The sequence below is a fragment of the Adiantum capillus-veneris genome, chromosome 27 (assembly GCF_014529385.1).
Source record: "Adiantum capillus-veneris isolate H3 chromosome 27, ASM1452938v2, whole genome shotgun sequence".
NCBI classification, from domain to species: Eukaryota; Viridiplantae; Streptophyta; class Polypodiopsida; order Polypodiales; family Pteridaceae; genus Adiantum; species Adiantum capillus-veneris.
The window spans coordinates 12,109,984-12,126,251 of NC_140957.1; the positions used below are offsets into that span (position 1 = coordinate 12,109,984).

At 48.6% G+C, this 16,268-nt stretch overlaps 1 protein-coding gene across 1 annotated transcript in view; it reads left to right on the forward strand.

The window, feature by feature from the left end:
• The window catches only part of LOC147421509 (Cornichon family protein), a 135,784-nt gene that overhangs the window by 54,383 nt on the left and 65,133 nt on the right, over nt 1-16,268 (forward strand). The window contains exon 2 of the mRNA XM_086503240.1: nt 1,927-2,108. Within this exon, the coding sequence (XP_086359366.1) occupies nt 1,927-2,108 (182 nt within the window). The remainder of the gene's footprint in view (nt 1-1,926; nt 2,109-16,268) is intronic.

Consider the following 16,268-nt stretch of genomic DNA (forward strand, 5'->3'; position numbering starts at 1 on the left):
TTGCGTATCTATTGATGACGTGGCCAACCCGTGATTTGCGGAGATCTTGATGACGTGGCATGCTGTATGGACAAGCTAGCTACTGAACGACATCTTTTGAAGTGCCTAAAGTCTATTGTCACAAATTGCTGACGTGTCAAGCCATGGGAGACCCTACCCAACTTGCAGATCCCGGCTGAGGGGCCTAAACCCTAGCAGAAGAAGTAGAAGGTAGAAGGATTACCAACTTACAGATTCTTGTCGAATGTCCCCATTAGTAAAAAGGGTTAGAATGGGTCCCCCAACCAACTAATAGAACTTTGGCTCAGGGGCCCAACTCAAAATAAAGCAAAACACACACACACCCACACTCAAACTGGGTAAAAGGTTGATGATATGGCTGTTGCACAGACTCTTATGATCTACGCTGACCCCTGTTGACGTGGCATGCTGTACGGACAGCCCAAAGGGCATGTGGCTTTTTTTAGCTTTTAGAACCCACTGCTTTTTATGTAACCGCTTTTGGATGGCCAAGGGCCTTCAAATATGTACTAAGGGCTCACTCTCCCGCATTCTACTTGCAGGAGATGCAGAGCAGAGCCGCCAGTGTTGTACCTCGTTGAAGCAATTTAAAGAAATACCGAAAGGGGCACCACAATTTGGGGCCAGCGCACTTTGGGAGTGGAACTATGCCACTCCGTGTCTCGTGTGAAGTCTCTCTCTTTCAGTTCAGTTGTTTTGAAGTGTCTAAAGTCTGCTCAGTCTGTTCTTTTCTGTTGGCACGTGGTGCCGTCTCGTTACATTTGTTCACAGTCTGCTCTTTTCAGTTGGCACGTGGTGAAGTGGTGAAGAAGTGTTATAGTCGTGCTAGCGCTCTCTAGTGTGGGTGTCCCTCACTGTAGTGTGCACAAGAATTTTCTCAGACCAAAACCACAATGACCATAGCTAGCTACCGAACGACGACAACGATTGTAATTCTAAAAATGGTAGAACATAGTAGACTCAATACTGAACTGAACTCTTATACTCACAACGTACCATCTACAGTACTGGTCGGTAGCAGACCAAGGCTATACTCACAATGTACCATCTACAGTGCTGGTGGGTAGCAGACCAAGGCCCATCGGATACAAGGGGGTTGTAGAGGCTTAACTGCACAGCAAAACAACCAAATTACAATGGTTGATAATAGCAAGCATAAACAATCAATTGAAAGGGGCCAACATTATTCCTCCCTCTTTTATTTCGAGTTAAATACTGTCACAGTAATTCATGATTAACTGTAAGTGAAACGTATTTCTTGAGGTGAATGTGTTTGGAATGTCTGATCAAGGCTAAAGATTATGGGTTGATTGAATTGGAAACGGATTCCTAGCTTGCCTTGCTGATCACCATTTGATCTAATCTAGCAGTATGGGACGGTTTATCCCTGACCTGAGAGACTTGATAAGGACAGGGCGGAAGGGCAGTATATTCTGTAAGTGCTTAACGGTGTGTAAGCCATTTGCAAGAAAATGACCTATGTCAATCCCTGCCAATGCGTTGAATTACAAGCCATGTTCTTGGTTTTATCTTCCACCCATTTTTTGATATAAAATAAAGAGGTAGAGTGAATGTGAAGGTTGTCGGACTTGCTATGACTAGACTTAGCTCCTACTACATGCAGATATATACCCATGGATGCCATTACAAAATTCGTCTTTCCTGGGATAGAAGGGAACTTGGTATTATATTTCAAGTGGTGAATATAGTAGCTGACAAATGATGTCCGCTAAGTTCTCTTATTTTAGTTTTTTCATTTCTTGATTTGGACTGGAACTCTTAATGACCATACAGTGGTATGCATGTGTTCATGCGCTCACAAAACAATAATTAATGCTGTTTAATCTCGTCTTGCTCACTGGTTCTCTTATACTAAACTATGCCATGTGCTTGTGTTGTGTTTAGTTGATGTGCTTGTCTGATTTGGAACTTGACTACATCAATCCATTTGACTCGGCATCCTCAATCAACAAATTTGTGTTACCAGAGTTCATCGTCCAAGCAAGTCTTTGTGGCCTGTATCTACTTACCGGACATTGGCTTATGGTCTTAATCAATGCCCCCATGGCTTATTACAATGTGAATTTGTACGTCTCTTTCGCTTCATTGAAAGGAATTCTTGAGTTTAAAAATGCTTTTGAGTTATGTATGAGTATCTTGTATGTGTATAAAGGTGGTTTCAAAGTGAGGAGTTATTTCATCAGCAATGTTGTATTAGTTTGGTTATTTTTTTCCTCTTCCATATCGGTACGTCATAGATTCTCATTGTAGTCTTTAAATTACATTAGGATTTGAGAATTTGTTCTGTTGTCTTTTGTGTGTTGTTGTGTGGAGTCTGAAATCTAGGATTAAGTCTTTGTGCTGTCTTATCCTTCTTGTGGTAGTTTAAAGTTGAGTACTTGTTTCAAAGTTTCAGCCAAGTAAGATTCTCTATCTTATTTTTCCTAAGCCTTTTCTAAAAGCATTTTCAAGTAAACAATGGTTTGTTTTTATCTATTTTTTCTTCAGAAACAAAGGTGATTTAGTATTCTTCTTCATCTGTTTTCTCTTCTTGATAATCAAACATTGAACTGAGAGAGCTTCATATAGAGCATGTTCTTGATGGCAAAGGTCGATGTTTAATTGATGATTGTTAGACAATTTTACCTTATTTATTGGACGTAACAAATTAGACTCTGATGTTGGTTCCTGTAGTGCCTTGTAAAGAGAGAGACAGACAAGCGTAGTGTGAGTTGGAGTACTAGGAGTGGGTAGGCGCATCTTTCTTTTTGTGCCTGGGGAGGGAGGGGTGCATAGCTCGTCAAGCTCATGATTCTCCTCTCACGATGCTCTCTCTCCTCCACAGCAGTATGGCAGCCAAGAACCCCCGCCTACACCCCAATCCACTTGTGCTTTTACAGCTGGAATCCACGTCCTCGGACTGCAAGTTTTCAGCCATTGCATCTCACCAAAGCATCGCTAGATCAGCCCCTATAGCTGTTAAGAGTTATGGCATCTCTCTAGATTTGTCTAGTCGGTCCCGGTTTCTCCTAGGGAGAGGTGACAGGGAGTGGGTTGTTTGGTGGCTGTGAGGGGCCAAAGTGAGGTAGTTCTCATGTCAGGATTTATCTGGCCATGTTTAGCTCGGGATTTTGGTTCTATTCCATGATCATTGTGTCTTCTGCAGGCATAGGGTATTTATACCCAGGTGGCCCAGTGTTCTCCCAGATCCCTAGGGGCTATTCCCAGATTTTTGCTCTTTTGGTTTTATTACCAAGTTGTGGGGGCTGATGTCTGGGTTGGGCAGATCTGGCTGGTGCCTATATGTGGGCAGTAGGGGTCACCTCTAGGACTAGTTCTGCTCAGCCCTGCAGGGCACCCAGGGGGGCAGCCCTTGCTTTTAAGTTTTGGCAGCCGGAGGAGGGGGGGCAGATCTTCATTTTTGCAGTCCCTCCCCTAGCGTTTTTTTAGGAAGCCTTTTAGCGGTTTTAGTGGGCAGCTGTGATTAGCTCTGGTGGCAGCTGTGGGCATCACTTGTAGGCACTCCTCTCTAGGGGTGATTGGCTGCAGATTGACCCCTTCGAGTTTTCCCCTCAAGGCTGCAGATTCCATGGGCATTGTCGGCAGGGGCAGTGCGCTTTCCTGTTTGTGCCGGCCTAGGAGAGGAGAGATTTCCACCATCTCTAGAGGACAGCCATACGGCAGCCTTGAGGCATCTCTCTCTCTCTCCAATTCTTCCTTGATGCCAGGAGGTGGATTAGGGTTGGGGTCCGAGCCCATGTTGAGGCCGTGTCAGTGGTCTCATGAGCAGATGGCAGTAAGAGTAGCAGTTGTGTGTACCTTGGGTTTATCCATTGAGGCATGTCAGTTCTATGCCGGACCACCCTTGGTCACTTGTATAAGCAGTTTGTTATCAGCATGGAGAGCCTTACCCACATCTCTCTCTCTCTCTCAGATGTGCTGCCTCTTTCTACGTGTTCAGGCTTGGACGCTCCAAGCGAGGAATCAATAGCAACACACGAACAAAAACTGCAAAATCATTGAACTTGACAGAGAGAGAGGAGAGTTGACACGGCCCGACAGAGTTCCGTGCCCAAATGAATTGGACCCAAAGATTGGCGTCCCTTTTGGTATTTCTTTATTATTTCTCTTGGGTGCCCCTTTGCTATAGAAAGAGCTAATCCCTGCCTTGTCCCCCTTGTCAGCAGCCTATGCGTCCGTTGCTGTCCAATGCTGCTTGCACGAAATTCTCTTGCTTGGTTTGTCTGTAGCAGGCCACGCTTGCCCCGCTTGCTGCAGGTCACGACCATTCTCCAGCTCGTCTCCGAAGGCATCTCCTAAGATTCTTAAGTTTTAATGTCACGTGACACATCCAACCCTATGTGTCCGTGGACAAGCTACAGCATGACCAGGGTTTAGTTCAGTCAAGTCAGTCTAGAATAGGAAGTGATCTGGCACTTTTGTGAGTTGTTTGCAGACCGTGCATGTCCAGACACTTAGATTAGATGCATATCCTCCGGTTGCACACAACATGATCATCAGATTACAGTCAGAACACATCAGCAACATTTTTACAGTGCATAGACCTATTTTCCCTATTTTTGACATTTTTCACTTATTTATTAAGTGGCTTTTGTTGGGAACTAGGTAGGGCAATTTTGCTAAAGTAATATATAAGCAAACCTAGGGCTAGGCTAATCTGGCAGAAGTGGAGAAGGTGCAACAAGCAATTCACTAGCAACAGGCTACCCTCTCTTCCTCTTAGCAAAAACAACCCCCATTCAACCTGGCGTTTTCAGCAAGGGAAGGCCAACGTTTTCAGTTCCAGCAGCCTGGCGTTTTTCAGCCTGCACACTCAGCCACTTCAGCGTTTTTGCAGCAGCCATAGATACCATTTGCAGCAGCGTTTTCAGCCCCATCAGGCCAGCGCTTGCAGCAGAAATTCAGCGACAACACAGCATCAAGACTAGCGTTTTTTCCTAAGCAATGCAGTCTGCAAATCAGCGATTTTACAAGCACTAGGCCAGCATTTTTGGAACTGCACTTCAGCGTTTGTAGGACAATAGAGATAGCGTCGCAATCGTCTTCGGCAAGGCACTAAGCACACAGATCAGACCCGACTGGTTGCGACAAGAACCAACCCACAACATTCAATTTTCAGCCATAGTCTCGTCATTGTCGGCACCACCGTCGGCCTCGACATAGCAAGCATTTAGACTCATTGCATCAGACTTTGTAGCAGATTGTGCAATCAATTGTAGACCACTCTCGCCATCGAGAGTGGGGCCCTTGGAGGAGGGTTTGACAACTTCCCGGTGTCGTATTCTCTTCTCTCTCTATCTCTCAATCTCAGCACCTTCACTCATAGTGTCCATTCACTTTGTTTGTGATCACTTGCACTCTCTCATTAAAGGAACGGAAGGCTCTCCCTTCCGTAAGTAAAAGAAACCCTTGAGCACAGTTCAGAGCACTTATCTTGAGCAAAGTTCAACATTCACTTCCCCTGCACCTAACATTGGTATCAGAGCTTTGGCAGTGTTGTGTATCACTCAAGGAAAGAACCACAACGACCACATAATTTTTTTTGCTTGTTGCGGTCGCACGTAACCCAAGACTTCTTGGGCGTGTCGATTCCTAATCGTGTTTTTGAAGATTGACAGGAATGCCAAGAAAGAAGCGCTTGTCCAGCCTCCCCTTGTGCCTCTTTTCACTCATTGAGAGCGGACCGTGTACTCTGCGGCCGGCCAATCGACGCGAGGTGGGAAAAATTAACCTTGGTGTGAGCGCAAGGCCGCCAAGGGGTGCGCTCGCGGAAAAGAGCAAAACTTGAGAAGATCCTTCTCTAACACAGATTGCAAGCCAAAGAAGAACCTCAAGAACCCAAGAAGCTCAAGAACCCAAGAACCTCAAGACCCCCAAGAACCTCAAAACTCTCAAGAACCCAAGACCCACAAGAACCCAAGTTCCTCGTGAACTTAAGAACCAAAGATCACAGTGTATGGTCATCACCCAACGAGGAATGGATACTTCGCATGGAGGTGATGGGCATGAAAGTAGTGAAGAAGAATTTTCTCACCATGGATGTTTTCCTGACCCTCCGTCTTCGCCATCTATGCCAGGGATTGCACCGAATCCTATGGAGGCTTTGGTAAAGACAATGATGGACATGATGGCACAACAACAAGAAGCGAATCGCGTTGCGATGGCTCAACAAGAAGTGCAACGTATTACCTTGGAGCGTGAGCGCCAAGAACGACAGGTAGCCTCCAAGGAACGGATGATTCGCGAGCGTGAACAAGCGCTCTTGGCGGACAAGGAATGAAAAGAAAGAAAAGCAGAAAGAAAGGCAGCTTTGGAGCGTGAGCGCGATGATGCGCGCTTGGCGGCGAAGAAAGACGAGCGGCCTTGGAGGCCGATCGTGAGGCACAGAAAGAACTACGCACGCAAGAATTGGTTCGATAGGTTCTCGCCTCGAAGTCCGAGCAAGCCAAAGATGTTCGTTGTTCATCAAGTGGCGCTAGCCGAGATTCGGACTCCAACAATCCAGTCACAGAGAAGATCCAGTTCAGTAAGTATGAAGGTAAGATGGATGCTACAGTTATTCACTCTTGGTTCCATCAATTTAATGCTTATTTTGCGACAACTAAGAAGACAAGAAATAGCAAGGTTTTGACGGCAGCTATGTACCTTGCCGGTGATGCCATCAATTGGTACCACGCATGGCAAGAGGCATAGTTAGCCGCGCACCTAGAGTAACCCGACGAATTCAGGCCCCTTTCCTTCAATTTGGCCGATTTCCAAGACAAGCTCAAGGCGCGGTTTATGCCACCTCAGTACCTCGCACGATTGAAGGACGATTGGTGCGGTCTCAAGCAAAATGGTATGCCAGTTATGTCTTTCTCTAATCGTGTTTTGCAGCTCGGCACTCAATTACGTAAATCGGATGTGGAGCGCAAGGAGGCATTCCTTTATGGATTGGACGAGTATATCAAGTATGGTGTTGAGGTGCTCGATCCTTGATCTCAACAAGGCGGTAGCGATTGCTCTCGCACAGGAGATGAAGCACAACAAGGGAAAGCCTAAGGAAAACAAGACTTCCACAAGGACCTCTCAGACTTCTCAGAACCCTCAGAACAGTAACTTTTCTAACCAATCTTCCAGTAGTCTCTCAGAAAAGAACTCCTAAAATGAACCTAATGATAAAGATAACACAATTGCTAAACCTAAGCTCACTCCAGATGAAAAGGTAGCACAAGGAATTTTAGGAGGATACATCACGCCGGAAGAGCAAAGCACTTATTGTAAGGAAGGTCGTTGTTTTCATTGTGACATTAAGGGTCACATAAAAAGAACACGTCCTAAGCTTGAATCGAATGAATCTAAAGAATCCACAGAAACCACTTCCTCTGTCAATGCAATAAATGACAACACAAGTGTGCCCCAAGCTTCTCATGACCCTCCCATTGATGAGTCTCTCATTAAATGTTATGGTCATATGACGGGGCAGCGTTTTGTCATGTTATTTGACCCAGGCAGTATGCATGATGTGATTACTCCCTCTCTTGTTGAGAGAGCCCGCCTAGTGGTTAGTCAGAAATCTCCTCTTGAGGTCTCTGGCTTCGCTCCTGGGATGGACTCTCTCGTCACGAAAGAGTGCCTTGATGTGTTGTTTATTGTTCAACAAGCTGCTTTCCATAGAAAATTTTTAGTCTCTCCTTTCTCAGGATGTGATATGATTTTGGGCATTCGATGGTTTCGTGAGCATAACCCTCTCATTGATTGGGTGGAAAATACGTTCACTTTCAATGCCAAAAGCGACTCTCCCTTTGTCATTCATGGAGAGCAAGTTGTTCATTCTCCATCTCTCATTTCTAATGTGCAGGCGAAGAATGAAAGCATTCAGGAGAAGGAGACTCTCTCAGTCTCTTCTTCTCCAAAGCATGACACACAAGATTTGCATGATGATAAGCATGATGAATTGAATGATAATGATAAGCATGATGATTTGAATGACAATGACAAGCATGATGACTTGCATGATGATCACGATGTGATTTCTCACAAGCATGACTGGCATGATCAAGACGTGATTGTTCACAAGGATGATGGTTTAGTTGATGCTTTTTCTTGCGAAACTAACCTCGTTGCAGATTCGATTAATCACGAAGAATCGATCTTGGCTTTCGAGTCATATGACCATAACATTGACTCATCAATGGGAGGGTCATGAGAAACTTGGGGCCGCGTTTTGTCATATTGTTTGACCCATGCAGTATGCATGATGTGATTAGTCCCTCTCTTGTTGAGAGAGCCCACCTAGAGGCTAGTCAGAAATCTCCTCTTGAGGTCTGTGGCTTCGCTCCTGGGATGGACTTTCTCATCACGAAGGAGTGCCTCGATGCGTTGTTTACGATTCAACAAGCCGCTTTCCGTAGAAAATTTTTAGTCTCTCCTCTCTCAGGATGTGATATGATTTTGGGCATTTGATGGTTTCGTGAGCATAATCCTCTCATTGATTGGGCGGAAAATACATTCACTTTCAATGCAGAAAGTGACTCTCCCATTGTCATTCGTGGAGAGCAAGTTGTACATTCTCCATCCCTTATTTCTAATGTGCAGGGGAAGAATGAAAGCATTCAAGAGAAGGAGACTCTCTCAGTCTCTTCTTCTCCAAAGCATCACACACAGGATTTGCATGATGATAAGCATGATGAATTGAATGATAATGATAAGCATGATGATTTGAATGACAATGACAAGCATGATGATTTGCATGATGATCACGATGTGATTTCTCACAAGCATGATGATTTGTATGATCAAGACGTGATTGTTCACAAGGATGATGGTTTAGTTGATGCTTTTTCTAGCGGAACTAACCTCGTTGCAGATTCGATCAATCACGAAGAATCGATCTTGGCTTTCGAGTCGAGGTTCACATCACCTCCCCAGGCAGATTTGATCAAACACGACGAACCGATCTTGGCTCTCGAGCCTAGGTCCAAAGAACCCTTACAGGAAGTACTATGTGTTCGAATGATGTGTCAGCACGCATTGTTCGAGTATTTCATTCGTGATCGTTTCCTGTATTTTAGTCAACGTCTTTATGTGATCCCTTTTCATAGGCATGACATATTGTTTGATGAGCACGATTCACTCATGAATGAACACGATGTATGCGGATGATTCATGAAAAGATGAAATGTTTGCATTCAAGGACTTTACATTCCATGTCTCTTCCTTGGCATGACACAGTATCCGAACGAGCACAAGAAGAATTGCGCATCAAGCATAGGCATTTCTATTGTGTTTTGCCACAGTTGATTGATTTAGATCAGAAAGTCAAGATTCGACCTCATTGTTTGCGTATGTTTGATGCATGGTTTGGCACTCCGTCACTTTGTTCATTTGCATCGCATGCACAGTTTGTTCGAAGGAATAGTATTTTTCCAGTCACTTTACATGGAATGGGTATGTTCATGTTTTTGTGTTGGAAGTGGTTTCAGGAATTTTCATCCTCTGAGATTCTTGAAGAAGGTAGACGCATGACTATGGACGAAGTTGAAGCATTGAAGGAGCCACATATGACTTTGTGTTGCTTTCGACGCGGCCCAAAGAAGCAAGCGTTGCGACCTTTATGAAGTTCAAGTATCGCATGACCCACCTATCAGAGTGGGCCGATGAAGAGTCCTTCCCAGGATTCCAGACGTTGTTGGCGATCTCCCTTGACGTCATACAGTTCGGTACCAGTACCTCACTTTGAAAAGGAGGGGATGTCACGTGACACATCCAACCCCTGTGGACAAGTTACAACATGACAAGGGTTCAATTCAATCAAGTCAGTCTAGAATAGGAAGCGATCTGGCACTTTTGTGAGTCTGATTGCAGACCGTGCATGTCCAGACACTTAGATTAGATGCATATCCTCTGGTTGCACACAGCATGATTATTAGATTTCCATCAGAACCCATCAGGAGCATTTTTACAGTGCATAGACCTATTTTCCCTATTTTTGACATTTTTCACTTATTATTTTTAAGTGATTTTTGTTGGGAACTAGGTAGGGCAAATTTTCTAAGTTTGTATATATAGAAACCTAGTGCTAGCACTTTCTGGCAGAAGAGGTAGCAGGAGCTTCGGTTCAGTAGGCACCTTCTCAACAAGATCCCCCCCCCCCCAAGCAGTTGACCTAGCGTTTTCTGCAAGGAGATCCAAATTCAGCCCTTGGTGTTTTTGCATTGCAGATCGGCAGATCCACGGCAAGGCACATCAGATCCACAGCAAGACACAACAGACTCCCTAGCGTTAGCAGATTTCCACAGCAGAGACCAGATCAGCCCAACGTTTTTACTTCAGCCTGACACCCTCAACGTTTTTGCAGATCTTCGCGACAAAATCAGCCCACAGACCAGCGTTTTCAGTTTTCAGCAGTTAGAATCCACATAAGAAGTCCCAAACCTCGCAGATCTCACCTTCCCACAACAGATCCTCGCCGCACGGTCAGATCCTGAGAAGTTTGCAGTTTCAGCCCAGATTTCAGCATCTGCGTTTTCAGCGCGTCGTCGTCGCATTGTCGCCATCGACATAGAGTCAGAATTCAGCATATAAAGATTTGCAGATTTCAGCCCTTAGCATTTTCAGATTTCAGCCCACCGTCTCGTCGTCGTCCTCATCGTCATCGACATCATCGCCAAGTCCAAGCATTGTAGAGATTTGTTCAATCACAAGGAGACTGCTCTCGCCATAGAGAGTGGGGCCTTCGGAGGAGGGTTTTGACAACATTCTGGTGTCGTATTCTTCTTTCTCTATCTCTCAGTCTCATGCACCTTCATTCAGTGTTCACCACTTTGTTTGTGATCACTTTTTTTTTTTAGAGAAAAAGATCCTTCTATTAGTTAATGAAAACTGCCCATAGGGCTACATCCACCTCTGCAAGAGAGGGCTACAACAAGCATGGTGGGGAGACTCTCGCAATGAAAAAACAGCATATGTACAATGGGGCTAAATCAAGAGATGGGAGGAGGGAAAAGCCACACAGGTGGACAGTAGTGCCATCTGAGCACCCCCTGGACCATGGAGTAGAACGGCCCAGGGCGCCAGAGTCGAAGGAAAGCCTCGCGGCGCTCCCGCATGCGGTCGGAGCTGCCTTGTAGTCCCTCAAGCTGTCCTTTGAGAGTATGGATCAGCTCTAGCCAAAAGTCACGAACAGTCTCTGCTGGTGGTACAAGGCGAGCCTCAAAGATGCGGAAACAACGGGCCCGCCAGATGAACCAGAGAGCTAGGCCGCTGATGAGCTCCCAACACTCCGCTCTCTCACTGCTCCACTCCTGTGGAGTAAGGTCTGTAGCAGGCTGGAGTGTAGGTCGACCCCCCTGTATCACTATCATCCTGCTGGTGGAAGATAGCTCAAACTGAAGTGCCGGGCCCGTGAGGGTGGACCAAGCCGCTGCCCCCCAAGTGTATTGTCGAGCCGTGGAGAGGGCAGGCATCAGCCGAAGAACTCGTAGCCACACCTGCTGGGCCGAGGGACAGTCCCAAAGACAGTGACGCTGACTCTCCACCAACTGGTCACAGGCTGTACATGCGGCCGAGAGACCACTATGTACAAGCCAGCTCCCTACTGCTGTGGCTCTGTGTGCAACCAACCACTGGAACAAGGTGACGCGCCTCGGCTGTCTGGAGTCCCACAGCCTCTGCCAAAAAGCTGCCAAGAACTCAACTGTGAGACCCTCCTCCTGCCAATGACGTGCTGCAGCGGGGCGGGCCTCACTCTGTGCTGCAAGTATATGACGTCCAAGCCGAACAATGTACTGAAAGAAAGGGACTCCTGGGCGGTCTGCAGAAGAGAATGGGTCCCTCCATAGCCACTCACCAGGATCCCACTGTACTCGTGCCAGTGGACAGCACTCCCAAGCCCATAGCCTCCAGTGTCCTGTCTCAAGAGCTGCTGGGTCAGGGTCTATGACGCAAGTCCTCCCACAGATGCCCACAACTCGGATCCTCTGGAAACAACACTCTGCTACCTGCGGGGCCTCTACTGCAACTCTCTGTAGTCGTCCCCCACCCTGAAGCTCGAAGAACAGGGCTGGGACAGTCTCTGAGCAAGCCCTGACTGAAATGAGAACCTCCAGTCGTGTGAAGGCTCCCATCCACCGGGGTGCTACTGGCTCGAGAGGCGTGAGCCAGTCAGCTAGAATTGACTCTGAGATGTCCCGACACATGCTCTGAACCCCTCTCATGCCCTGTAGCTGGACAACCTGCACCTCCTCTGACAAACCTGTGAACTCTAGCCAGTCACCTAGAGAGCGCGCTGGACCTGCTGCCATGGGACCCCAAGAAACATGAGGCCTACTCCCAACCAAGTGGCCTCGCTGAGTGCTAACCATGGGGTTCCAGACGAGGGGCTGCTGTAGGCGCTCCTCCGTGCACGTCGGCTGTCTCTGCTCTAGGCCACGCCGTAATAGCTCCCAAGAACGAAGCAGACTCACAGCGAATTGGTCCTCCAGTCTCCTGCTCAAACCAACTCGACGCAACTCTGTAAAGATCCATCTGGTCGAAGGTTGCCAAGGGCCTCCTGACTGAGGCACCCTGGCACGAAGCCTCTGCAACAAGAACTCCTTCCAGGGCTCCTTGCCTGGAAGAAGTCCTCTGATGACGAACTTCCCAAGAAGGGCTCTGCTCTGCTGTGCTGGATCAATGATCCCAAGCCCTCCCTGAGAACAAGGAAGTGTGATGACCGACCAAGCCACCTTGGCTCGGGCAATCTGAGTGTCGCGACCTGACCAAAGGAAGTTCCTGATCAACCTCTGTACCTGGCTGATGCAAGAACTCGAGAAGATCCAGCAAGAAGTGATGTACCACATAGTCGCCAACAACACCTGGTTGGCAACTACTACTCTACCAGCCAGCGAAAGTCGGGCTGAGCTCCAATGTAACAGCTTTCTCCTGATGGACAGGAGAAGAGGAGCAATCTGCTGCTCGGGGGACAAATCCAAACCAACCTGACAACCCAAGTACCGAACTGCAGTCCCTGGAGGAATCCACCTGAAACCCTCTCCTGGCATCCAATCTGGCACAGGAGCACTACCAACCGAGAAAGCCATTGTCTTTCTCCAGTTGATCAGTGCGCCCGATGCACAGCAGAAGGTCTCCAAAGCCTGCCCACATCTGTGTAAATTGGCCTCCTGGCCCTCTAAGTACAAGGCTGAGTCGTCGGCAAACTGTGCGTCCAGAAGCTCATCTCCTCGTAGAGGGAGTGCTAAGCCCCTCAAACCAACCTGCTGTGACACCAAAAATCTGCTCATCGCCTCCGCATAGAACAGAAAGAGAAAGGGGGCAAGAGGACAACCCTGTCTGACCGATCGTGTGAGCATGAAGCGCTCACCTCTACCTCCTGCCAAAAGCACCTGACTGTGAGCCTGTCTGTACAAAGCTGACACCCCTCTGATCCAAGCCTCTGAGAAGCCCATGCTGCGTAGCGTGCCCTCTAGAAAGTCCCAGTCGACTCTGTCGTATGCCTTCTCAAAATTGAGAAGAAGAATCACAAGGTCCTCCCCACGGAGCCGTGCAAGGGCAGAAGCCTCCCAAAAAGTGAAGATGTTGTCAAGGATACTGCGTTCCTTGACAAAACCTGTCTGAGTCCCATGTATAAGGCTCTCCAAAAGCGGCTGAATCCTCAAACTCAGAGCCTTGGCAAGAATTTTGTAGGCTGAGTTGAGAATGGTGATGGGGCGCCACTGTCGAATCTCATCCAAGGAGCCACCCTCCTTTGGAATGAGGTAAATCAGGCCCTCACTCATGCTATCCTGCATCACTCTTGTGTGCAGAATGTACTGAAAGGCACTACAAAGATCTGGGCCAAGCAGGTCCCAGTACTCCAAGAAGAAGCTGAGAGTCAGCCCATCCTCACCTGGACAGCTACCACGACGGAGGGCCCTAAGAGCCGTGTGCAGCTCCTCAAGCTGAAGCGGTAACTCAAGCCTTTGCCGCATCTCCTTAGTCACAAGACAGGGCATCTGTGCCCAAACCTGCTCCCTGCATGCATCCTGTCTCTCTGACTCGGGCTCAGCCGACAGTAGCTCACGGTAAAAGTCAGTAGCGACTGCACGCATATCCTCAGGCTCACAAACAACTGACCCATCGGGTCTCCTCAACCGATTGACCTTGGCATGCGAGTGCCGAGGTCCCACTGTCTCAAAAAAACCACCTGTCACCCTGTCACCCACCTGAGTCCACTGAGATGCCTGTCGATGAAAGGCAAACTCATGGCGCCTCTCCTCTGTGCAAGCAAGCTCTTGTCGAGCCTGCTGTAACTGCTCCTCCAACCATGGACTGTCTGGATGCTGCTCCTGCATCCTCTGTAGTGAAGCAATGCCTCGTCTGAGACGCTGCTCCTCCTCTCTCGCTACAGCCCGTCGAGCCAGAGACTCCTGGAGAAAGAAGTGGCTAAGCTGAGCTAGGCCTGAGGCCACTCTGTCTGCAGGTGGAGCCTGGCTGTCCATGCCCTCTGTCCATAGAGCCTCGACCCTCTCTCTGAGTGCTGAGTCCAACAAGACCCGCTCTGGGATGTGAAGCATCGTGCTCCCACTCCTCTGCCTATCTGCCATTGTGAGAATCACTGGTGCATGGTCCGAGAAGGATGTCCCTGCCAGGATGCCCACTGATCCCCCCAAGTCACTGAAGTGGTCACTAGTGTAGAAGCGATCTATGCGCGATAGATTCACTCCTCCCACTCTGCGGTCCGATCTAGAGAAGGCAAGACTCTCTGGAGGCCTCACAAAGCCAGAATGCTGCCATGTATCCGAGACCCTCAGCGTCATACAAAACCTCTCCCAAGCTGCTAACTCGACTCCATGCACAGTAGCATGGCTGCCTCCGATCCTGTCAGAAGGGTCCTCCAACATGTTGAAGTCCCCTCCTACACACCACTGGTCAACCTGTGGCAAAGACTCAACAATCTGTGACCAAAACTCTGCACGAGCACTCGCCACATTGGGCGCATAGATGTTCAGGAAACCCACAAGGCTACCCTGAACCTGCATAGTAATCCACTGAGCCCTGCCTGGTACAATAATCCCTCTGTCCACAATGGCCTGCTGTAGTGAGTCCGCAATAGTCATACATACGCCACCCTGGATGCCTCCAGGTCCAAAAGCAGCTGACCAAAAGGTATCATAGCGTCCACGCAAAATCTGACCACATCGCCGAATGCGGCTCTCAGACAAATGGTGCTCCTGAAGCATAAGGAGATTAATCTCTCCTCCCACAAGGCAATCCTGAAGCTCCTGACGCAATCGGCCCCGCTGTCGCTGAAACTGGGGCCCACCTAGTCCCTGCACGTTCCACGAGACAATCCTCACGGGGAGCGAGAGAGAACAGATGCTGCCGCAGCAGCAAGACGAGCTATCTTCGAAGCAGGCTTGGATGGGGAGTAATCCGCATCCGAGCGTCCTCTAGATAGGCGAGACTGCAGTGAGTGCCTGGTCCAAGCCCAAGCAGAGCGAGCCGTGCGTAAAGCAACCTCCTCTGTCCAGGAGTCCTCATGAATGAATACATATCAAGGCAAACACTGCGTATTAGCAAAAAAGTACACCACAATGTGTCTACATCCTGCTGAGTCTGGGGGTGTCACCGCAAACTTGGCCAGTGGCCACAACGTCTGCAACAAATCTGTAACGCCAAGTTCTCCCATGTGGTGAGAGAACTCGAGAACCTGTGTATGCAACCATCCCACCACTGAGTCAAGGGACCACTCTGTCTCAGTCCTGCCACAGAGGGGGAAGGAGAAACCAACTGCTGAGTCCAAGGCCTCTGTCCCCCTAGCGGCGAGGAACAAAGCGTGGACTCTGAAGCAGGCTGCCTCGTGGTGTGCTGCGGAGTCGCCAAGAAAACGAGTAAACCCGTAATCGAAGAAATCCCAGCGGCGTCGGATGTCAATGCTCGTCAAACCACGCGGGATAGCTGCAAGAGAAGATGTGTGAATCTGCAGAGGGGGCTGCATGAAGGGCTGACCCTCTCTCGCTAGGCGACTCGTGGCGAAGGCGCTGCCAAGAGATCTCCTAGCCGCCGGCGAGGGTCCAGTCTCCTGAGCCGACTGAGGTACTGAAGCAGGAGGAGGGGGAGAAGGGGCTGGGGGGGGGGCGGGGGAGAGGAGAAGCGGGGTGGGGCGGCAGAGACATGGGGGGGGGCGAGGATGGGGGTGAGCGGTAGCAGAGGGCGGGGGAGGGCATGAGGAGGAGGAGGGGAGATCGGAAGGTGGAGCGGCTGGC